Genomic DNA, 25,162 nt, shown 5'->3' with positions numbered 1-25,162 from the left:
GCAAAATATTCGCAAGATCAGCAGACAAATGTGCTCAGGGCTGAGTCTTTAAAACAGCTGCACATTGCGTAGTTTTGTTTTCTTTTAGAATGCAACTCACAGAGTTAAAATGGTTATCAGTCCACATTCCACATTGTAGGGAATCTAATCTAATCTAATCATGGGGAGTTTTGAGGTTCCATTTTCTAATGTATTCATTTTTTTGTGAGATGTGGGTGTTGCTGGCTGGCTAGCATTTATTGCCTGTCTCTAGTTAGCCACTTTTCAAACGGATTTTATATTTAGATGCCTATGATAATCATTTAAGTAAGTGATGTCGTTATTGAAGAGCTGAATTCTGAAGAACCAGTGTCAATGTGATGGACTAATCAGATACACAAGCTCCTTTCCATTCTAACAAAACAACTAAACTCCGTAAAAATGGCTAATTCTGCTTTTTTCTTTCTGGCTGAGGGAACAAATATGGGAATTAGCAAATGATCTCCCTTAAGATCAATTTTAGATTATTTCAGTTCTCTGCAATTACAAAAATAAAATCATCACAGATACTACAAGGCTCTTGAGCAATTTTTGCATGAAACCTGCATAAGATTATATTATCTCATGATCAAAAAACTATAACCAACAGTAATGTTTACAGAGTCAGAGTCCTAGAGATGTACAGCATGGAAACAGACCCTTTGGTCCAACTCATCCATGCTGACTAGTTATCCTAACCTAATCTAGTCCCACTTGCCAGCACCCAGCCCATATACCTCCAAGCCCTTCCTATTCATATATCCTAAACAAAATAACTTTATTTCCAAAATAACTGCAACGGAAAGGGTTTACTGAAATAATTTTCTGCACAATCAGCTCAATTAAAACTTACCAAAAGTATAAGTTTATTTGGACATTTTGTCAAAAGATTTGTCTTCAGCATCTTTGTGTACAGCTTTGTACACTAGCAACATTCATTAAAAGGCAGAATTTGACACTTGATTTTCCATCTGTTGACTTGAAATGACAAATTTGGATATGACATTGTGAAATTTCCAATAGGCACTCATGGTACTCAAAACATTCATTAACTGGATGCTGGAAAAAAAAATTAAGGCCAGTGGGTTTAATTGTTTCTGTGAGTGTCAACATGGTTTAGTTACACTTTGGGGCTGGCAAACATTGAAAAACCAAATTGCTAAAATCAACAGCATTTAGAGTTTCAGTAGAAATATGCCAGATTAAAATACTACAGGTACAAAACAGAAGAAAACAGGATGTAGACTTGAAGGGGTGGTATTTGTTGGACTATGGGATAAGAGAAGAGCGATTTTGGCGGGGGGGGGAATAATTTATTTTGAAAAGCTTGCACTGGCAAAATGGGTTAAGGGCTTCATCTTATGCTTTCAGATTTTATTTTATACTAAATAACTTAAGGGCGGCACGGTGGCACAGTGGTTAGCACTGCTGCCTCACAGCGCCAGAGACCTGGGTTCAATTCCCGACTCAGGCGACTGACTGTGTGGAGTTTGCACGTTCTCCCCGTGTCTGCGTGGGTTTCCTCCGGGTGCTCCGGTTTCCTCCCACAGTCCAAAGATGTGCAGGGTTAGGTGAATTGGCCACGCTAAATTGCCCATAGTGTTAGGTAAGGGGTAAATGTAGGGGTATGGTTGGGTTGCGCTTCGGCGGGGCGGTGTGGACTTGTTGGGCCGAAGGGCCTGTTTCCACACTGTAAGTAATCTAATCTAATCTAAAACTTGACATAGTGGGAAGTTCTTTTTTTAAAAACCAGCATTCATTTCTGGAGAGGCTTTCCCGATTGAGTATTATAGCTTCAATTGTAGATTGGCAGAAACCATGAAGAAACAGCAAAACCAGAATGGCAAAATTAATTGAAAGAAGTTACATGAAAGAAAGACAAATTTAATTCCTGTGAACATGTTTTCTTAGAAAATATTGGATCTGCAACTTTGAATTTTGTAACATAGTCTGACAGACTATCAATGCTGAGAGCAAAGATGTCTACTTACTCCACAGTATGCATCGTTGTTGAATATCTGAGGTGGAAGTGGGTTTCCTTTGGCAGGCTGCTTCTCCTGTGGAATGTTGTGGTACATCCACCTTCTCTGGTCTTCTAACATTGTTATGTCAATCTCTTCAAATTCAATTTTGTTGGATTCTAAGAATCCCACAACTTCTTGTTGCCGCTTCTTGATCTGCAATGACATCAGAAATCAGTCAGGAGAAATCAGTCGTCCCCCTTACTACTTTTCATCATACAGGGAAGAGGAAATGTTGATTCAAATCTTCACGCCAAAGTTGACGTCGCAGAGTCAGGAAATGTCACCACTCACTGGGGCTGAGGAGGGGGGTGGGAGTTGACTGGAATTGAACTTACTGACTCCAAGAATACTGCCAAGGAAGTCATGGGGCTGCTGCTGGACAAGGTGAGCTGGTTAAAAGGCTTGCTTTTGTGCTCTAGAACTTCTTCCCAGTTGCAATGAAAAGAAGCTCTAATTCTAACTTCTCATACATTCCCTGTGCCCTATCCATACTAGCACATGCCCTCCTCACCTTCACAGCCCTCACACACTCCATGGCAATGAATGCTCCTCTATCCTCATACTGTAACCATTTATATCCCCTTGGCAACCCATGGTCCATCCACTAAACTTTGACATTATATTCCTGATGCCAAACTATCTAATGTCTATCATGGCAAACCTCAAGAGCCAGGGTGAGATGAAATAAAATCAACTTCTTTGTTTCTATTATGGACTTCACTGTATTAAAAATCACACTCTACTTAATAAAAGACTATTCAATACATATAAATCCTTTCGAATGCCTAAGCCCTTCTAAATACAAACATTTGTATTCTTTGCCCCACATCAAAAACAGATTACCTCTTTATGATCACTTGGAGCTGTTAGTCAAACTAGGAATTTATAACCATCCAATATGATAATGACAGTGTGTGGTATCGGTCCAGCAGCACAAATCCGATCACGCTAGCCCTGTGACGTCTACAGGAATTGCAAGCACTGACGTTTTCAACTGCATGCTGTTGTTTCTAAAACAGCAGGAGATTTAAATGATTTGAAAGCTTGGCAGTCACACGAACCTTGTACTTCTTACACAAATTTATGCCTACTCTTAACAATTCCAAAAGGGCTGGAAGAAGACAGAGGGTAGTAGTTGATGGTAAAGGTTCATCTTGGAGTGCAGTTACTAGCGGTGTTCCGCAAGGATCTGTTTGGGACAATTGCTGTTTGTCATTTTTATAAATGACCTGGAGGAGGGGCTAGAAGGTTGGGTGAGCAAGTTTGCGGATGATACAAAAGTCGGAGGAGTTGTTGACAGTGAGGAAGGATGTGGCAGGTTACAGCGGGATATAGATAAGCTGCAGAGCTGGGCAGAAAGGTGGCAAATGGAGTTCAATGTGGGTAAGTATGAGGTGATTCACTTTGGTATGAGTAACAAAAAGATGGAGTACTGGGCTAATGGTCGGATACTTGGTAGTGTGGATGAGCAGAGGGATCTTGGTGTCCATGTACACAGATCTCTGAAAGTTGCCACCCAGGTAAATAGTGCGGTGAAGAAGGCATATGGCGTACTGGCTTTTATTTGTAGAGGAATTGAGTTCTGGAGTCCTGAGGTCATGTTGCAGTTGTATAAGACTCTGGTGCGGCCGCATCTGGAGTATTGTGTGCAGTTTTGGTCGCACTGGATGTGGAGGCACTGGAACGGGTGCAGAAGAGGTTTACCAGGATGTTGCCTGGCATGGTGGGAAGATCGTATGAGGAAAGGCTGAGGCACTTGGGGCTGTTTTCATTGGAGAAAAGAAGGTTTAGAGGTGACTTGATAGAGGTGTACAAGATGATTAGGGGTTTAGATAGGGTTGACCATGAGAACCTTTTTCCACGTATGGAGTCAGCTATTACGAGGGGGCATAGCTTTAAATTAAGGGGTGGTAGGTATAGGACAGATGTTAGGGGTAGATTCTTTACTCAGCGAGTCGTGAGTCCATGGAATGCCCTGCCAGTAGCAGTGGTGGACTCTCCCTCTTTATGGACATTTAAACGGGCATTGGATAGGCATATGGAGGATAGTGGGCTAGTGTAGGTTAGGTGGGCTTGGATCGGTCCAACATCAAGGGCCAAAGGGCCTGTACTGAGCTGTATTTTTCTATGTTCTGTGTTCTATGGTACCGTAACTCCCCAAAATACTCTGGTAGCTTCAGACCCACTCCTGAAATGTCTAAAGCCCATGAGTTGCATTTTGGAAATCATGGTCGTAAAAATGCTTCTAACTGAAGAAACAGCTGAACATTTGGATGTGCTGCTGCCTTCATGAACTCCAGATGTGAACATCCTGTCCCTGTTCCCCAATGCTCCCTCCCAGAAAAAATGGGAAGGGCCTGGTTTAGAGACAGGACTCCCAGATTCCGTTCTATCTCTGTGAAAACTCATGCTTTCTTGTATCTGTTGTCTAAGATTTGTTCAAGTGGTGGCCAAAAACAGCACATTGAGCTAGGTAAACAGCAAGATTAACTTCAAAGTTTCACAAATGCTTCAGCTCATATGTTTTCATTTATGAAGGGTTGCCATTTCCTCACCTGGACTGCAAGTTAGTTTGCCACAATGAGCCATCCCTCTTTGTGAGATAGGAAAAATGGAAAATAAAGGACACATTGAAATTTTAAAATGTAAATGATAAAGCGTTCCACTTGATTACCAACAGCCTTGTGAAATTTCCTTGCCAGCAACTCAAACAAAGCTGACTAAAACTGAATTAATTTGGTCCCGTTGAGACTACTTTCATCAAGAATATACAGGCTTAGTAAAAAGGAAACAGAGGGTAATGGTTAATGGCTGACCTTGTGAATAGAAAGCTGTTTCACGTGGTGTTCCGCTGCTGTTTGTTTTATACATTAATCATTTGGACTTGAACGTGGGGGACACAATTTGGAAATTTGCAGACAAAAATTGGCCACATAATAGGTAGTGTAGAGGATAGCTGTAAGCTCCATAATAATTGAGATGGGTTGGTGGAGTGGGCAGGAAAGTGGCTGATGGAGTTCAACTCTGGTAAGTCTGAGGTAATGCATTTTGGGAGATTAAACATACAAGGGGCATACAAAATAAACAGGAATATACTTAGAGGGGTAGAAGACATGAGAGATTTTGGTGTGCACGTGCACTGGCCCCTAAAGGTAGCAGTACATAAATAAGGTTGTCAGGAAGGCAGATGGAATGGTCTCATCCATTAGCAAAGGTATACAATACAAAAATAGGGATATAACGATGAAACTGTATAAGGTAATGGTGAGGTCACAACTAGAGTATTGTGTGCTGTGCTCTGGTCACCACATTACAGTAAGGACATTATTACTCTGGAGACAAAATTTACTAGAATGTTGCCAGGGCAGGAGAATTGTAGCTACAAGCAAATATTGGAGAGGTTGGAGTTGTCTTCCTTGGAATGGAGATGGCTGAGCAGTGATATAACTGAGGCACATGAAATTGTGAGGGATAGAAGTGGAGTAGATAGGAAGAACCTGTTTCCTTCGGCGGACAGTTCAAAAACCAGATATCAGAAATTCAAACTAAGTGGCATAAGGAGTAGAGGAGTGTGAGGAGAACCCTTTTCATGTAGAGGATGGTAGCTACTTGGAATTTGACGCTTGAGTTGATGGTGGAAGCAGAGACCCTAAATCTTTTAAAAAGAACGTGGATCTACTCCTTAAACAGTATAAGTTGCAGAACTATGGGCCTGATGCAGGAAGATGGAATTAGAAAGGGCATCTGGGTGTCTTTGGTTTGGCATGGACAAGATGGGTCAAATGCATTCCCTTTAGAACTTTATCAATTCTAAAGTTCCAATATCCCAATTCTTATTGTCTGTGCCTGATTACAGGAATCCCTGCAGATACAGTCCGTCAGTCAATTTTTCCAGGGGTTATGATTGGAAATCAAGAACAGCTCATGGATACTTTACTCCATTGTGTTCAAATGCCACTGTAAACCCGTCTGTAATTATTTTCCTGCATTAAAAATGAGAAGAAAATACTAATCGTGTTAAATAAATACACATCTCTTACTGAATGATGTTTACTTTATTGTAATTGTAATGGTCACCAAAATCAATCTTTTGAAATGGATGACATCTGAGAGAGGTTGAAGGGTAGAAGATAGTAAAGGTTGCTACTGCATTTTCTTCTGTTGCTGGCATTGATTTTCAATTTTAATACTAACTTTTACAGAGCTAAACATTTTAATGGTTCTTCTGAAATGAAAGCCACTCCCTCCCGATTTTAAACTCAAACATTAGCCAAATACTACCAACTGCAATAATTTCAATAGAACAACTTTTTCTTTCCCTTAAAATATGCTAAGATCTCTCAAAACACAAACAAAACAAAACTGCTTGCAACCAGCGAGGAACAGAAAGCAAAAGTGTGACATATCTATTGAAAAGCAACTAGTTACATGTCCAACATCTAAGCAAGTTTTAAAGTTCTTTGTGTTACAATGCACATGTTTTCAGATTTTTTTCACGTGCCTATTCCAAAGGCAAGTATGAAAGCAAAAATGGTTTTGAACCAAAATGTAATTTGAGACTGTTGTTACAAAGTATCCAGTCATAATAGACCTCTGTAAGTGAATAGTTTCATAGCTACACTAGTGGTACAGGATATCACCAGATACCTGACCAATCCTATTGGCTATGAACACTCCAATACTGGACTAACTGTCCTAAGTGCTTATTAAGTTAATTCAACTTATGATAAAGTTCAGTGCTTCATGTAAAAACAGCATCTGTTGCTAAACAACAAATGCTTAAAAGTACTCTTCATTTTCTTTTATAACTTTAGATTGTGTGTCCATGAGAGAAAGAAAGAGCATGGAATCCGCCTTTGCTTCCTTGACTCAGTTGAGTGTTATCTAAATCAAGGATTTATCCACATGCCACTTGAACAAGACAGAACAAAACTAAGACATAATGGCAGCATATCATGTTAGTAAACAGTGGCACAATGGACAAAAAAATACTAATGGCAACAATACTGAGGAGTTTCTGTTCAGTTAAAACTGAAAAATAGATGTAATAGAGGTAGATAAGGAGCAATTACATGCGATCTCTGCTCATTTAATACCAACTTATTTTTACAGTCACATAGGGATCCTCCTGCCTTTATACAAGAGAAGGGGAAGCACAGGGATGCTGGCTATGTTAGGCTGCCATGACAGAGACACCATTACCTCTCAACACTCTTTAAATATGAATTCACAGTGGGAGTTTTACTACCTGGGGTTTTCAAAGGTATCTGACCTATTAATGTTCTAAACCATGAATCAGACAACGACAGAACTATAAATAAAAGCAAATGATGGATGCTGGAAATGTGAAGCCAATGTAGAGAATGCTGGAGAAACTCAGTAGTTTCTTTTAGTTTCTGGGCAGAGAAAAACAGAATCAACATTTCTGGTCCCCCAGTCTGACTCTTCCTGAGTTCTGAAGAAATCATGCTCGACTTTATTTGTTAACTCTGTTTTTTTCTCTCCAGGGATGATGCCAGATCTGCTAGTTGCTCCAGCATTCTCTGTGTTTGTTAATGACAGAACTATGTTACCTAACATGAGGACAGCTAACAAGCAGCAACAATATTCAACTGCACTCTTAAGATTTCTCTTTGTTTCCAAATATGCTGGAACCCTGTGCTTTATGGTGACGTTAGAAATGGCAAATAGAACCACTGTCATGCAGCACCATCTCCACTAAACTAAAATGAGGGCTGAAGTGTATGTTACACCCTGTTCTGAAGAGTCAGTTTCCTACCTTCATATTTGCTGTGCCAGCTACTGGGTTTTGACAGTCATCTTTTCTTATAGAAAGCAAATACATCTAAATACCACCTTTCTTGATCTTACGTCACTCCAAAGCACTTTACAGCCAATGACATAGTTCCAAAGTTGTTATACTGTAGGAATCCTTTGAAAAGTATAAAATGCACATATAGATCTGAGAAATCTTTGCAAAGGGTAATAACGTTTTTGTCCTATTATACAGAAAAGTATCAAATTTATTGCACAGGTTCTGAAGTGAAACATCTGTTCCTATGTGAAGCTCCTCTTTCGAAAACTTCTCAAATGAAATCATCAGACCTATTAAACTTTGACAATACATGCTTTATTTCTCAGGAAAATTATAATCTGTTTTCTTACTAATAATCTAGCTCTATGTAAATTAAAATTTTTTTAACTATCTTGAAGTGCATGATGTTTGGATGACAGAAGGACCAGTTGTTAGGGTGATCAGTTGCATTCAGCAGCGAGGAGTACATATTTACATAAGGCAGGAACACTTGCAGAGAAAATGATTAAGATAGCAAAGGATTACTGAAAAAAATAAAACTGGTGGTAACTACAAGCAGAATTATATCTCAACATTGATAACCGTACACAGGTCAGTCTGACAAAAAACTGAAATTTTAGGAAAAGTGAGGTTGATGTAAGTTTAACGATCCTTTACTCTCAACAGAAAATACAAACTGGCGATCGACTCTATCTCCCAACCTACGCTGACTTAATGTGTTCATTGCTGCAGAATGCAACCACTGAATTCACATTTTCATCTCATTACTTCATCAAAGCATCAATTCCCACCCACACACACAAGTTACATGTAACTTACTGAAAATATATATGTTTTTAAACATTTCTTGAAATGTCAATGCATAATCCTATCAAATCCAGCCTTTATATAATTTGTTATTCTTTATTCGTGGGGCGTGTGCATCATTGGTTGAGGCAGTGTTTACTCATCTTTCACAGGCTGTCCAACTGAGTGGTTTACCGGACCAATTCAAAGTCAACTGCCTTGGTGCAGGTCCAGACTTACATGTAGATCAGATCAGGCAGGATTGGTAGATTTCTTTACCTAATGAATACTAGTGAACTTTTTAAAAGATACTCATTACAGAGAGCCTCTCTGCCTTTATTCCTGATGAAGGGCTTTTGCCCGAAACATCGATTTTACTGCTCCTCGGATGCTGCCTGAACTGCTGTGCTCTTCCAGCACCACTAATCTAGAATCTGGTTCCCAGCATCTGCAGTCATTGTTTTTAACCTCATTACATGGTCACCAACAGACTAGCTTTTTAAATTCCAGATTTCTACTGACTTCAAGTTTCACCATCTACCATCGTAAAATTCAAAAATGTGTCGCCAAAACTTTAATCAGGATCATCAGTCGTGTGAGATATCACAACACTGCCGTCTCTCCACTAACCTTTAGATATTCTTTCAATGCAGTTGGAAAGCCAATTTTGTTCACATCTTATTGATTTGTGCACTAAATACCAGAAAAACCAAAATAAAAACTAAATGCTTATTTTATTAAGAAACAAGTCAGCTACATTATTATGTTCATTTGCATCTGCCTTCATTCTGCAATTATCCTGAAAGAAACAACAAACTGACAGTTTGAAGTTCTGAATAATAAAGGAAGGCCGTAAAACCCTACATCGAATCTACTGGTATACAAAATGAAAGATGAATATAAGCTTACACTAAGGATAGGAGATTCACAATGAGGAATCAACACATTACCTTGAAGCAGCAATCAATAACCAATAAAAAAGCCAATTCCCCCATAAGTAACGAAGCACGTGGTTATGTTATTGAACTAGTATTTCAGATGCCTAGACTAATAAACCAGAAATAGGAATTCAAAATCTCTGTGTGCTGTAGGTCTGGATTAATGCTGTTGACTCTGAACTGCCCTCTGAGACGGCCCAGTTAGCCACTCAGTAATATTCAAGGAGGTGGCTCCCCACCACCTTCTCAATAACAGCTTGGAATCTATAATAATGGCCTTGCCAGCATTAGCAGCATTCCGTGAATAAAATAAAATGCACTGACTAACAGGTACAGAAGTGGTTAAAAATGTATGCTGGTCAACACGACTTCTTTTTAGATTAGGCACAGATTTTCACTATGACTGCAAAATAATAGAGGGGACCAACAATGAGAAGTCCAGACCTCAAAAAAGGAATTACTATTTTCACAGCTTAGGGTTCACGTTTCACCCATGTTTGGTTATAGGGCATGGGTACAGGGCATGACGCAGCATTTGTTGGCATGTTAGAGGTATAGGACTTGAGGGGGCTAATTTATGTTTCATAATTTTTTAAAATAACTTCAACAATGCCAGAAGTGTGAGGCAAACCTTCTGTCCAGCCCACCTCTGCACACAGCCACTTTGTCTTTTGCAGAAACCCGAAGCCAGAGAAGCAGAAAGGCAACTCAACGAGGCAGGAGGTCTTGGTGGTCTGCCTGGCCGGTACCCTCGAGTCCAAGAAGCCATGATGAGTTGGATTGAAGGGTCTGTTTCCATGCTGTACATCTCCATGACTCTATGAGGTGAAAAAAGTTCTTTGGCGATCTGATGGACAAGAAAATCTAATTCACATGATCACCGGAAATTAGTAACAGGAGCTTTACCTACTGAACTACGCTACCCGGCTGGTTAGAAGTCAGGAACTTTGCTCCCAACAGTGTCCAGGTGGATCTGGAGTGTCAGCTATTAACATCCATTGGTAGATAGTTCACTTCTCAGAGTTAAGCTTCCCATCAATGTTTATAAAGATTCGGTGCCAGTGGAATAAAGGATCCTTGTTTTCTAACCTTCTTGCAGCTTGTGTTCTTGAACAGCATGTGACATTAGGTTCACTGTGAAGTGCAGGAAGTTTAGTGGCCCAGAGCCAGTGGTCTCTATGGTGAAATTTTTCCTTTTCTCAAGGAAGTTTGAATCTTGTAAACAGAAAAATCAATGGGATGTTTTGGTGAGCAGCAACTGGAACATCAGTGAACTGGGGAAGCAACCAATTACATTTAATTATTCACCAGCCAGGAAATTAAATTATTTAATATCCTTCACTTTTCATTTATTTTAATGGCTAATGAAACAAATCATAATGATTAAATCAGTAGAGATACAAAAATATGGATAAATAACCTATGAGAAAAATAAAATTTGTGTGGTTTACTGTGGAAAAAATTAGTATCCCTTACATATGAAATTAGCTTTTCGTGGCCAGTGAGAGGCCTTGAATTGTGAAGTTTATCGATAAAAATGCAGTTAGGCCTCAATCAGCAAGATGGAAATCTTTCCAAGTGTTTTTTACAATGAGGCTAACTGGTGGATATTCTCATCAATTCAATTGACTTTCAATCGATTACCGACTGGGTGTAATGTATTTTGCGTTGGCAGGGGGGTGCTGGCTGCCGCAATAGTTCACTGTCTGGAGGATCAGAGAAGTTCTGGGTTTGTGTGTCACTCTGTGCAGGTTCAGACATCAGAAGAATTTCATTGTAGTAACTGTAATAGTGATTGTAATGAGATCAGCCAGGTGGACTTCATAGAATATGAGTTCCCTGATTGGGGCTGTTGATCTGGTTTATATCTGACAGATATAAACAGGAGTGTCAGAGATTCTTTTCATTCTGAGACCGCTGAAGGAGCTGGATCAGTTTCAAGAATTCACCACGTGTCAATAAAGGGTGACTTGATGATGGGGTACTGGCCTCTGTGGAGTTATTTCAAGTAGTGCTCAGGTTTTGCTGTCGTTAACAACACAAGTCCAGCCTAAAATCTCAAAACAAACAGCATCCTCTCAGACCTACATTGACATTTTACCCAAGACTATGGCCCAAGGCAGGTGGCCTTCGAAAACATTGGTTGGGACCTGATTTTGGGGTTTCTGCTCCCATTTCCAGTTCTGGCAATATTGGTCAATATGTGACAAGGGTATGGTTAGTGACACTGCATTCCTGCCTGTGCCAGCTCCATTGCAGGGCTGAACATTGTAAGTATACCTACAATTTTGATAGAATTGTGTCTGCAATAAAGTTTGACCTACATGGTGAGCAGCAACTGGAACATCAGTGAAGTGGGGAAGCAACCAATTACATTGAATTATTCACCAGCCAGGAAATTAAATTATTTAATATCCTCCACTTTTCATTTATTTTAATGGTTAGTGAAACAAATCATAATGATTAAATCAGCAGAGATACAAAAATATGGATAAATAACCTACACAGCCCTCCTCTGAAACGGTCTAACAAGCTGCTCTATTACATCAATACTATCATGAATGGTTAACATAAGGGATGAAACTGGGTGGTCCATCCAGAACCTGGCTAGGCATCAGGAGTAACATTGGCAAATCTGTCCTATTCACCCAGCAAAATGCTCCTCACTAATTGGGCCAAATTTGGAAGAGCTGTCCCACAGAAGTTGAGCAACAGCCTGATATAGTGATTCTTAATGCATCAGACCATACACTCCATGTTCAAAAGACTGCATCACTATCAGGAAGACAAACCCATCAGAAAAGATGACACAGTCAGGAAGGAGTTGTCTTGGAAGACTAACTTTGTGATCAAAGTACTGATTGTGTCTCATCCACCACCCTCAATCCCATCTCCTTTCACTGCCTTAATACTCAATGTTTAATGAGGGTCACAAACATTCTGATCGGGGACTTCAATTTCCATCACAAGACTGTCTTAGTAGTAGCGCCATTACTGACCAAGCTGACTGGACCCTAAAGAACATGGCTCCATGCCTGGGTTTACAGAAGGTGATCAGGTAGGGCTTTTGCCCAAAACGTCGATTTCGCTGCTCCTTGGATGCTGCCTGAACTGCTGTGCTCTTCTAGCACCACTAATCCAGAATCTGGTTTCCAGCATCTGTAGTCATTGTTTTTACCAAGAAGAGGTAAATGTCTACTTGACCTTGTCCTCACCTATATACCTGTGACAGATACCCATCTGTCCATGTATTGGTAGGAGTCACCACTACACAACCATTATGAAGCCCCAGCTTCACATTGAGGGCACCCTCAAGTGGAAAAAGCTTACAACGGACAAAGCTAAAGAATATCATAATCAAAAGATCAAAACCAAACTCTGCAGTCCTGCCAAATCCAGTCATGAATTTAACAACAAACAGGAGGCATAGGCGCCACAAATAATCTATCCAGAACCACATGGGAGTCCAGCACATCAGTCACAGAACACAAAGCAGGTGCATTTGCATCCATCTTCAGCAAGAAGGGCTGAGGGGATGATTTATCTTGGCTCCCGCCATGTGTTCATTCCATTTCAGATCTTCAACCAATTCAACTCACTCCACTTAGCATCAAAAGACTGATGAAGGCACTGGATACTGCAAAGGCTATGGGCCTAGTCAACATCCTAGTAATTGGATTGAAGAATTGTGCGCCTCCAGGTCCACGCTTGCCCCTATCCAAGCTGTACAGATACAATACAGGCTTCTATCCGGAAATATGGGAGGTTGCCTGGGTATGTCTTCTCCAGAAAATGCTGGGTAATCCAACTTGACCAAGAAGCATCCTATGATTCTGTTTTGAATTGTTTCAAAGTGATGGGAAGTGAAATCAGACAGTACTTACTAAGCAATAACCTGTTCACTGATGCTAAGTTTAGCCCCCTCCCAGATGTTGAACTTGCAGGGGATTATACTTTAAATTCTGTGAATTTGGACATAATGTCCCCATAAAATAAACAGGAGATCAGATATTTTAATGGAGTACAATGTGTTCATGTTTGACAAATATTATGAAATCTCTTTCATAGCAAGAACAAGAATAATGATTGCCAGTGAGAGAAGACGAGATATGAGGTGAAAAAGCTAGTTAGAGGTCAATTATAGTTACTCTAGTTACTTCAGCAAAAGAATCTGATTATGCATAAATAGCAGGCTGAGAAGCCTGAAAAATAACTAATTTCAGAATGTCATGAATACAGTGTACATAGTTGATTTGAAAGTTTGTAATATAGTGCCTTGAGAAATTATGAACCAAGTGTATTTCAAATAATGTTGCGACTTAAAGAGGTTGGTAAAATTATTTAACTGTTGTTTTTACTTCCTGATAATCCTTTGTGGGTGGGGGGGGGGGGGTGGAGTATACTTTTATGACACTATTTTTAATGTTTTGACTTCAAGCAATTGCTTGATGTGGCAGTTCCAGCATTTCTATTATTTAGATATAATTGCCTATAATTTCCAGAAATGTTACAGCATGACAATGGGACTGAAGTGGCATTACTCTATTTTCTCCAATGAAATTATTGATAAATGAAACTACATGGAGATTTTCTCAATAGTTTGTATTTTTTCTGATCCGAAGCTCTTTAAACCTACTGTTTGACCATTATTTATCCTTCAATCAACATAGTGACCGATTTTCTAATCATTCCCACAATGCTCTTGTGAGATCCTGCTAAGTGAGAGTTCAGTGGTTAAAATGCTCTGAGTTATACAAATTGATGTATATAAATGTAAAGCTGTATTTGTCATTTATGTAGCTGTTTAAGGGGCAGAATGGCAGGAGGTGGTTGAAGAGGAAGGGGCTGCGACAGGTTGAGGGCAAGATAGAACTTTTGGGGTGGGGGCGTCGATGAATGAATATGAAGGGATTTAATGGAATCTGTTATATTTTACTCAGGAGATGGGCATGTTTTTTTTAAAAATCTATATAACAGTACTTGGGTAACTGTCATACTAAAGGAGTTGGAACCTTCCTTAATGATAACTTAAGTCAGAGTTGGAGATTTTTCGGGAAAGTTTCAGATGTTGGGTAGTTGCCCATCAGAAGTTTAAATTTCCCAAGAATTTCTTTCATCAGTGTATCTTGAGGTACATCTAGTAAACAGGACCAGTATTTCAGTGCTGTGCCAGTATTGTCTTTTTGTTAAACGTTGCTGAAATTGTCACTGAAATAGATGTGTACATTAAGTTATTTTTTATAACTGAACGTAGCAATGGAGCAACTGCCTCTTTTTAGCATGTCAAAATGTGTGTAAATTAGAAATAATTTTCCAGCAGGCCTGGTGCTAAAGTTTCAGCGATCACAAATGGAGAAATTGGAATTCAAACTCCAGTTTGAAAGTGATCCATACTTCCATCTTGTCATCCCACAGACTTGTTGTTTCCTGTTGGACATGAAATTCTGCTGTAAAATATCAAATTTCTCCAATGTTTGCTCCATATGTGCCTTTTTAATCTAAACTAATTAGTTTACAACTCAATTGGAGAGGTGTTTGATTGAAGGGGCATTTGAAATTCAGAAAGAAAGAGAGCAGGTGTGCAGGGTAGTGAAGAGGTAAATGATAATTGATGTTGACAGTAAGGGGGAGAAGATTTGGAATATGGAATACAGAGCAGTGCAGTAAAAACCAGAACCAGAGTAAATAATAAGTCTATAAGGTCATATCTTCAGGCTTTTTCTTTGAGTGCATGCTGCATTCTTAACAAGATAGATGAGTCGACAGTGCAGGTAAAAATAAATGAATATGATTTGATAGCTATCAGGGTTGCAGGGAGACCAAAATTGGGAATCAGTATTCCAAGAGTAGCCGATATTCTGGAGGAATAGACAAAAAGGAAAAGAATGTGGGATAGCTTTACTAATAAAAGAGAGTCTCAATGCAGTGGTGAGTGATGATATGGGTGCAATACATCATGACGTAGTTGTCTGAAACTAAGGAATATCAAGGGAAAGAAGTCACAGTCGGAGTCCTCTTTAGGCCACTAAAGGTGTGCCTTGCTTTAGGACAAGGTATACATTAGGAAATGGTGACATCCGTTAGTCTTGGAGAGCATGGTCATGTGCCTGGGAAACAATTGGCACTGTTTGAGATGAGCAGACATTAGGGAAGACAAATGAAAGCTTGGCCAAAACTGGGTTTTAAGGAGACTCTTACAAGACAGAGCGCTGGAGAGAGATTTCTAGAGCTTAGGGCATTGACAGCTGAAGATACTGCTGTCATTTGTGAAACTTAAAATTAGGAATGCCCAAGAGGCCTGAATTGGAAGACCACAGCTACATAGAGGAGTAATAATGCAGGAGACAGTGAGAGATAAGGAGCATAGGACTGATGGGTGAGTGGGACTTTTATCAATTAAGGTATTTGCAGCAGAACATTCAATGAGCTCAGATTAATGTAGAATGAAGACCATTATCAATGCTTTGGATTATTTGAGTGTCTACGTAACAAGGGTGTGGTTGAGAGTTTCAGCAGCTGATGAGCTATGGCTTATCTTGGTCAAGAGAGTTGCTTTTGAGGCATGTTTGAGTTGAACTTGATACATGTTGGAAACAAGGTGGTTCATAAAACAGTCGGTTGCCAGATCTAGACAATGCAGTTTGTGGCAGAACAGAGACCAAAGGCTTTGACTTCAATCTTTACAATGTTTAGTTCAATTCAAGAGTCAAAAGTAATTTTGTTTTGAGGGTACCTTTTTCGGGAAAAAAGGATCTTAATTTGGTCAAAGGCTTCTTTTTGATTATTGCAAGCCAGAATGGTGTCAGGTCTTTTTGCAGGCATGGGGCAGCATGTACAGGTACATAGGAATGCAGAATTAAATTGAAAATCAGCAATGATTAAACAATGCACACCTTTATACATGTTCATGAAAGCTTGTAAGCCCCACCAAATGTGGTATACATTTAAAATCACTCACTTATCTCAAGTTCTTATCTAACCTATTCCCTCTACAGCAGTTCTTTACAAACTATTTTCCAAGTTTACCTCATTTTCATACATACACACACACCTCCCTCACTTCCCGCTACATAACTCTTTATGCACTGTCCTCCATTCTCTTCCTGTTTTTGTGGGCTGTTGTCATTGTTTGCATTATTTTCAGTTCATTTGAGTTGTTCAGTATTGTTTTGCCATCTCTTTCTGATTTGATGCTGGAGTTTTGTAAGTTACGCAAGAAGAAATGAAGTCCACTTATCAAAGTACTGCTTGTTTGTGATTCTTTTAGCCTGGTCTGTGCTGTGTTTCACTTTGCTTGCTCCTAACTTTTGTTGTACTACTTTTAAAATGAAAGGTAACATTTTCTCCATTTAGGTTTTTATTTGAGTGGCAGGCAGTGACTGGTGTGGTGCTATGATGCCAGCTATTCACAATATGATTTAGATGAGGCAACTAAAGGTAATATCTCCAAGTCTGCAGACAACATAAAATTGGGTGGGAGAGTGAACTGTGAGGAGGATGCCAAAGTTCTTCACTGTGATTTGGAGCAATTGAATGAGCAGACAAATGCATGGCAGAAGAAGCATAATGGGGAGAACTGTAGTATTGTCTACTTTGGTATCAAAAACAGGAAGGCTGTTTATTACCTGAACGGTGATAGAATGGAAAGGTGAGGTGTCACGAGACCTGGATCTCCTTGTACACAAGTTGCTAAAAGTAAGCATACGGCAGGTAGTAAAGAAGCCAAATTGTATGTTGGCCTACACAGCAAGAGAATTCAAATACAGGAGCAGGGGTGTCTTGCTGCAATTGTTGAGTGCCTTGGTGAGATCACACCTGAGTAGTGTGCACAATTTTACGCTCCTTACCGGAGGAAGAATGTTCTGGCTATGGAAAGGGTGCAGTGAAGGTTTACCACACTGAGTCCTGGAATGCAGGACTGATATATGAAGAGAGACTGGATTGGTAATGCCTATGTTCACTGTGATCTAGAAGAATGAGGAGGGAAATTCTCAGAAACACATAAACTTGTGACAGGACCAGACATGGTAAATACAGGAAAGATTGTCCTGGTTCATCAGGGGTCACTGATAAAGGAAATGAGGTAGGCCATTTCAGACTGACCTGAGGAGAAATTTCTTCACCCAAAAAGTGATGAGCCTACAGAATTCTCTGCTGCAGAAAGCAGTTAAGGCCAAAACATTGTTTTCAAGAGGGAAATATGTTTTGATGCCTTTAACTGGACAACATCGATGGGGAGGAAGCAGGAACAGAGCGCTGAGTTGGATTATCAGCAGATATTGGAGTAGACTTGAAGGGCTGAATTGCCTACTCCTGCTATTTTCAATGCTTCCATGATGGCAAACAGATTCCTGCAATCAAATATATGTAGCAAGATCATAAAAAGGCAAACCATGTACTGGGCTTTGTTTCTGGAAAATTGGAATTAGAACGTAGGGAGGTGATGTTAAACCTGTATTGAACTTTGGTTAGAACATAGTTTGAGTATGGTGAACATAGAACATTACAGCACAGTGCAGACTCTTCGGCCCTCAATGTTGCGCCGAGCTGTCATACCAATCTGAAGCCCATCTAACCTACACTATTCCATGTACATCCATATGCTTGCCCAATGATGACTAAAATGTACTTAAAGTTGACGAATCTGCTACCGTTGCAGGCAAAGCATTCCATACCCTTACTACTCTCTGAGTAAAGAAACTACCTCTTTCCTATAACTATCTGTCCTATATCTATCACCCCTCAATTTAAAGCTATGCCCCCCTTGTGCTCGCCGTCACTATACCTGGAAAAAGGCTCTCCCTGTCCACCCTATCTAACCCTCTGATTATCTTATATGTCTCTACTAAGTCACCTCTCAACCTTCTCTCTAACGAAAACAGCCTCAAGTCCCTCAGCCTTTCCTCGTAAGACCTTCCCTCCATACCAGGCAACATCCTAGTAAATCTCCTCTGCACCTTTTCCAAAGCTACCACATCCTTCTTATAATGTGGTGACCAGAACTGTACACAATACTCCAAGTGCGGTCATACCAAAGTTTTGTACAGCTGCAGCATAACCTCATGGTTCCGGAACTCGATACCTCTATTAATGAAAGCTAAAACACTGTATGCCTTCTTAACAACCCTATCAACCTGGGTGGCAACTTTCAAGGATCTGTGTACATGAACACTGAGATCTCTCTGCTCATCTACACTACCAAGAATCTTACAACTAGCCCAGTACTTTGCATTCCGGTTACTCCGACCAAAGTGAATCACCTCATACTTGTCCGCATTAAACTCCATTTGCCACCTCTCAGCTCAGCTCTGTAGCTTATCTATGTCTCTCTGTAACCTACAACACCATTCGTCATTATCCACAACTCCACCGACCTTAGTGTCGTCTGCAAAGTTACTAACCCACCCTTCTACGCCCTCATCTAGGTCATTTATAAAAATGACGAACAGCAGTGGACCAACACCGACCCTTGCAGTACACCACTAGTAACGAGTCCAGGATGAATATTTCCCATCAACCACCACCCTCTGTCTTCTTTCAGCAAGCCAATTACTGATCCAAACTGCTATATCTCTCACAATCCCATTCCTCCGCATTTTGTACAATAGCCTACTGTGGGGAACCTTATCGAATGCCTTGCTGAAATCCATATACACCACATCAACCGGTTTACTCTCATCTACCTGTTTGGTCACCTTCTCAAAGAACTCAATAAGGTTTGTGAGGCATGACCTACCCTTCACAAAACCATGCTGACTATCTCTAAACAAATTATTCTTTTCTAGATTATTATAAATCCTATCTCTTATAACCTTTTCCAACACATTAGCAACAACTGAAGCAAGGCTCACTGGTCTATAATTACCAGGGTTGTCTCTTCTCCCCTTCTTGAACAGGGAAACCACATTTGCTATCCTCCAGTCTTCTGGCACTATTCCTGTAGACAATGACGAATTAAAGATCAATGTCAAAGGCTCAGCAATCTCCTCCCTGGCTTCCCAAAGGATCCTCGGATAAATCCCATCCAGCCCAGGGGACTTATCTATTTTCACACTCTGCAGGATTTCTAATACCTCTTCCTTGTGAACCTCAATCCCACCTAGTCTAGTAGCCTGTATCTCAGTATTCACCTTGACAACATTGTCGTTTTCTAGAGTGAATACTGTCGAAAAATATTCATTTAGTGCGTCCCCTATATTCTCTGACTCCACACTCAACTTCCTACAACTATCCTTGATTGGTCCTAATCTTACTCTCGTCATTCTTTTATTCCTTAGGGTTTTCCCTGATCCTATCTGCCAACAACTTCTCATGTCTCCTCCTGCCTCTTAGTTCTCTCTTTAGGTCTTTCCTGGCTACCTTGCAACCCTCAAGCACCCTAACTGAGCCTTCACATCTCATCCTAACATAAGCCTTCTTCTTCCTCTTGACTAGAGATTCCACTTCCTTCGTAAACCACAGTTCCCACGCTCTACAGATTCCTCCCTGCCTGACAGGTACATACTTATCTAGGACACACAGGAGCTTTTCCCTGAATAAGCTCCACATTTCTAACGTGCCCATCCCCTGCAGTTTCCTTCCCCATCCTGTGCTTCTTAAATCTTGCCTAATCGCATCGTAATTGCCTTTCCCCCAGCTGTAACTCTCGCCCAGTGGTATACACCTATCCCTTCCTATCACTAAAGTAAAACATAACAGAATTGTGATTGCCATCACCAAAGTGCTCACCTACGTCCAAGTCTAACACCTGACCGGGCTCATTACCCAGTACCAAATCTAATGTGGCTTCGCCCTTTGTTGGCCTGTCTACATACTGTGTCAGGAAGCCCTTCTGCACACTCTGGACAAAAACTGACCCATCTATAGTACTCGTACTATTGTGTTACCAGTCAATATTTGGAAAGTTGAAGTCCCCCATGACAACTACCCTGTCTCTCTCACTCCTATCGAGAATCATCTTTGCTATCCTTTCCTCTACATCTCTGGAACTATTCAGAGGCCTATAGAAAACTCCCAACAGGGTGACCTCTCCTTTCCTGTTTCTAACCTCCGCTCATACAGCCTCAGTTGACGAGTCCCCAAACATCCTTTCTGCAACTGTAATACTGTCCTTGACCAACAATGCCACACCTCCCCTTCTTTTACCATCTTCTCTGTTCTTACTGAAACATCTAAATCCTAGAACCTGCAACAACCATTCCTGTCCTTGTTCTATCCATGTCTCCGAAATGGCCACAACATCGAAGTCCCAGATACCAACCCATGCTGCAAGTTCACCCACCTTATTCCAGATGCTCCTGGTGTTGAAGTAGACACACTTCAAACCAACTTCTTGTTTGCCGATGCCATCTTGCGTCCCTGAAACTTGATTTCGGACCTCCCTACTCTCAACCTTTTCTATTCAAACTACAATTTTGGTTCCCATCCCCTGCTGGATTAGTTTAAACCCACGCCAATAGCCTTGGCGAATTTCCCCCTCCCCCCCAGGATATTGGTACCCCTCTCATTCAAATGAAGACCATCCTGCTTGTAGAGGTCCCACCTACCCCAGAAAGAGCCCCAATTATCTAAGAATCCAAAACCCTCCCTCCTGCACCATCCCTGTAGCCCACGTGTTCAGCTCCTCTCTCTCCCTATTCCTCACCTCACTAGCACATGGCACGGGCAACAAACCAGAGACAACAACTTTGTTCATTCTAGCTCTGAGCTTCCATCCTAGCTCCCTGAATTTCTGCGTGAAATCCCCATCTCTCTTCCTACCTATGTCGTTGTGGTGCCTATGTGGACCACAACTTGGGGTTGGTCCCCCTCCCACTTAAGGATCCCAAAAACACAATCAGAGACATCACAAACCCTGGCACCTGGGAGGCAACACACCAACCGTGAATCCCTCTCATCTCCACAGAACCTCCCATCTGTCCCCCTAACTATGGAGTCCCCAATGACTACAGCTCTGCTCCTCTTCCCTCTTCCCACTTCCCTTCTAAGCAGCAGGGACAGTCTCTGTGCCAGAGCCCTATGCCCCACTGCTTTCCCCGGTAAGACCACCCCCCCCTCCCAACAGTATCCAAAACGGTATATTTATTGTTGAGGGGAGTGGACACAGGGGCTCTCTGCACTGCCTGCCGGTTCCCTTTCCATCCCCTGACTGTAATCCTTCTGCCTTCTTCTTGTACCTGAGGACCTCCCTGTAACTCCTCTCAATAACCACCTCTGCCTCCCAAATGATCCGAAGTTCATCCAGCTCTAGTTCCAGTTCCCTAATGCGGTTGTCGAAGAGCTGGAGTTGGGTGCACTTCCCGCAGATGTAGTCAGCAGGGACACTAGTGGTGACACTTACCTCCTACATTCTGCAGGAGGAGCATTCAACTGCCCTAACCTCCATTCCCACTATTCTAAATTCCAAAAGAGACTGTTGAAAAATAAGGAATAAAAAATAAACTTGTTACCTTACCACAGAACCTTTGTTTTTGGTTAGAGGAGGAGGATGGGTAGGAGACACTACCCGAGTAGCGTTTCGGGTAACGCAACCACACAAATATATGACTTCCCAGAAGTTCTTCGCTCCTCCCTCGCATCTCTCGGCAAATGGTGCATGATTCTGATTTGAGATATTGGAGGATTTGAGAAAAATGTCAGTGAGGTAGAGTTGGTGCCATTGATGTGTATGAGAAACTTGATGCTTTGTTTTCAGCTGATGTAAAGGCACGACCTAGTACTGATAAGATTGAGACATGAGAATGTTTTTGAGGGGGGAGTGGGAGGTAAATGCCCATGTATTGATCATGGAGTGAGGTTAAACCATGACAATAGAGTTTTTTTGGCAAAGCCGGATAGAAAAGATAGAACTAAGACAAAGGCAGTCCCTCCAGGGTGTCATGTTGAAGGTGAATTTTGTGGCCATTTAGAGTAAATCTGCAGACTGTTGAGAAGTGGTGGTTTGCCTTCATCATGGCACATAGGATGTCATTTGTGACATAAGTAATATCTATTTAAAGACTAGTTGGGTAGAAAGCTATTTGTAGGGTTTCAAACATGTCGCTTTTGAAAAATAGGTATGCCTGCTTTGTTTTGTTCCCATGCCATTGCAATGAATGTTTGTGCACGTTTGCAATTCAAATACTGTACATAATATTGTCCCATTTTCACGATTTTTAAAATCTATATTGTGCAGCAAAAGTGAACTTGTGATTGTGTGACAAAGGATTTGCTTATAATATGTCTTTGCAATGTTGAAGCCGAGAGCATATTTCGTGGAGATTAAAAATTGATGTCACAACATGTGGAAGCATTGGAAAAGATTCAGAGGAGATTTACCAGGATGTGGCCTGGTCTGGGGAGAAGCTGTTATCAGGAAAGGCTAAGAGACTTGGGTCTGTTCTCATTGGAAAGAAGAAGGCTAAGGGGGGATTTAATAGAGACATACAAGATGATCAGAGTATTAGATAGGGTAGACAGTGAGAGTCTTTTTCAGCTTGTATGAGGGGACATAACTACAAATTGAGGGGTGATAGATTTAAGACAGATGTCAGAGACAGGTTCTTTACTGAGAGTGTCGTAAGGGTGTAGAATGCTCTGCCTGTCAATGTAATTAACTCAGCCACATTAGGGGCATTTAAATAGTCCTTGGAGAAGCAAACGGATGATGATGGGATAGTGTAGGGGGATGGGCTTAGATTAGTTCACAGGTTAGTGCAACTTCGAGGGCCGAATAGCCTGTTCTGCACTGTATTGTTCTATGTTCTATGTACTGGGGAGATGAAATGCAGAATCGGCAATCACTTAGCAGAACACCTACATTCAATTGGCAAAAAAGACCCTGACCTTTCTATTGCCTGCAACATCAACACAACACTGTGTTCCCCGGGTAACATCTCTATGTGGCTTGCTGCAGTGCTCCAGTGAAGCTCAGCACAGCTAGAAAAACAGCACTACATTCCAATGGGGTGGCACGGTGGCTCAGTGATTAGCACTGCTGCCTCAGTGATCCCAGGTGAATAGTCCCCAAGTGAATTGAACCAAGATCCCAGGTTCAATTCCACCCTAGGGTGACTGTCTGTGTGGAGTTTGCATGTTCTCCCTGTATCTGTGTGGGTTTACTTTGGTTTCCTCTCACAGTCCAAAGATGTGCAGGTTAGGTGAATTGGCCATGCTAAAATTGCCCACAGTGCCAGGTGCATTAGTCAGGGGGAAATCAGTTTGAGTGGCTTACTCTTTGGTGGGTCAGTGTGAGCTGGTTAGACTGAAGGCCTGTTTCCATACTGTAGGGAATTTAATCTTATCTTCTCCACTTGAGAATCCTGCAGCCTTCAGGACTCAAGATGGAGTTCAATAATTTTAGGGCCTGAGCACCTTCTCCCATGTCCATACCCCAGCCCTCACACACCAGACCTTCTCATTACATGGGCTGCTACCACAAACATCTCATTGTCAGCTTCTAATGGTCCCTGTTATCAGCTATTTATTTTCCAAGGCTGACCTTTACCTTTTGTCTACCCAACTGCTGTTCTCTATCCCTGGGCTCCTTTTCCACCTATCCCTGCCCCCATTCCATCTTCAACATATATACAGTACTAATGTTTACCTGGTGACAATCAGTTCTTAAGAAAGGTCATTGGACCCAAAAGGTTAATTCTGCTTTCTCTGCAGAGTTGCTGTCAGACCTGCTGAGCTTTTACAGCAATTTCTCTTTTTGTTTCTGATTTCTGTCATCCGCTGTTCTTTTGGTTTTTTTGGCAATGATAGCGTGGGAGAAGAGGTCATCGAAAGCTTTCAAGATAGTTTCTGAGAGCATTATGGTCTGGAATATGGCAGAAAGCAGGTTATTCTTATTTCGCAATGGGATAGAATTAATGAAAGACCTCAGAGCAAATGGACCCTTAATTGGGAGAAGCCACAACACAATTGAATTTTATATCCACTTGAAAGGGAGGAGCATGGATCTAAGACTAGCATTTTAGACATAAATAAGGGGACAAATATATGAGTTGAGCTAGATGAAATTAACTGGCATACTTAGCTAGGAGATAGATCAACAGAGACAAGATGGTCGACATTTAAGGGAATATGCCAAAATGCTCAGAATAACTATATTCCTATTATTCAAAATATTCAAAGGGAAACACCCACCATCTGTGGTTAATTTTTTAAAAATTCATAAAACTTCAGGTAAATATGATTGCACAAAGATAAGTAGTAGGTCAGAAGACTGGACAGAATATAAAGAATGGCAGAAATGACTCAAAGGTCAACCAGGAGGAATGGATTAGAGTATGACCAAAAGCTAGCTAGGAATGTTAAAATGGATAACATGAGCTCAGACAGATTCTTAACTTAATATTTTGTTTTTTAAGTAAGAGTGAATCCTCTAGAAAATGAAAATAGTGAACAAAAAGGAAATGATGGATGAAATGAATAAATATTGTCATGATTTGGAGATGCAATGAGGATGAGCACCTCGCCAAGACCTTCCCCACACCTCCACTGCTCACCTTTAAACAACCACCAAACCTCAAACAGGTCATTGTTTGTAGCAAGCTGCCCAGCTTTCAGGAGAATTCCATACAACCCTGTCACAGTAG

The 25,162-nt window shown here is 41.0% G+C and overlaps 1 protein-coding gene across 1 annotated transcript in view; it reads right to left on the bottom strand.

Annotated features, from left to right (window-relative positions):
- The window catches only part of sh3bgrl2 (SH3 domain binding glutamate-rich protein like 2), a 112,966-nt gene that overhangs the window by 56,785 nt on the left and 31,019 nt on the right, over window positions 1-25,162 (bottom strand). The window contains exon 2 of the mRNA XM_072553391.1: window positions 2,010-2,195. Coding sequence (XP_072409492.1) covers window positions 2,010-2,195 — 186 coding nt within the window. The remainder of the gene's footprint in view (window positions 1-2,009; window positions 2,196-25,162) is intronic.

The sequence above is a fragment of the Chiloscyllium punctatum genome, chromosome 3 (assembly GCF_047496795.1).
Source record: "Chiloscyllium punctatum isolate Juve2018m chromosome 3, sChiPun1.3, whole genome shotgun sequence".
NCBI classification, from domain to species: domain Eukaryota; kingdom Metazoa; phylum Chordata; class Chondrichthyes; order Orectolobiformes; family Hemiscylliidae; genus Chiloscyllium; species Chiloscyllium punctatum.
Note: the sequence above shows the minus strand (reverse complement) of the source record. Positions and strands in the feature narration are given on the sequence as shown.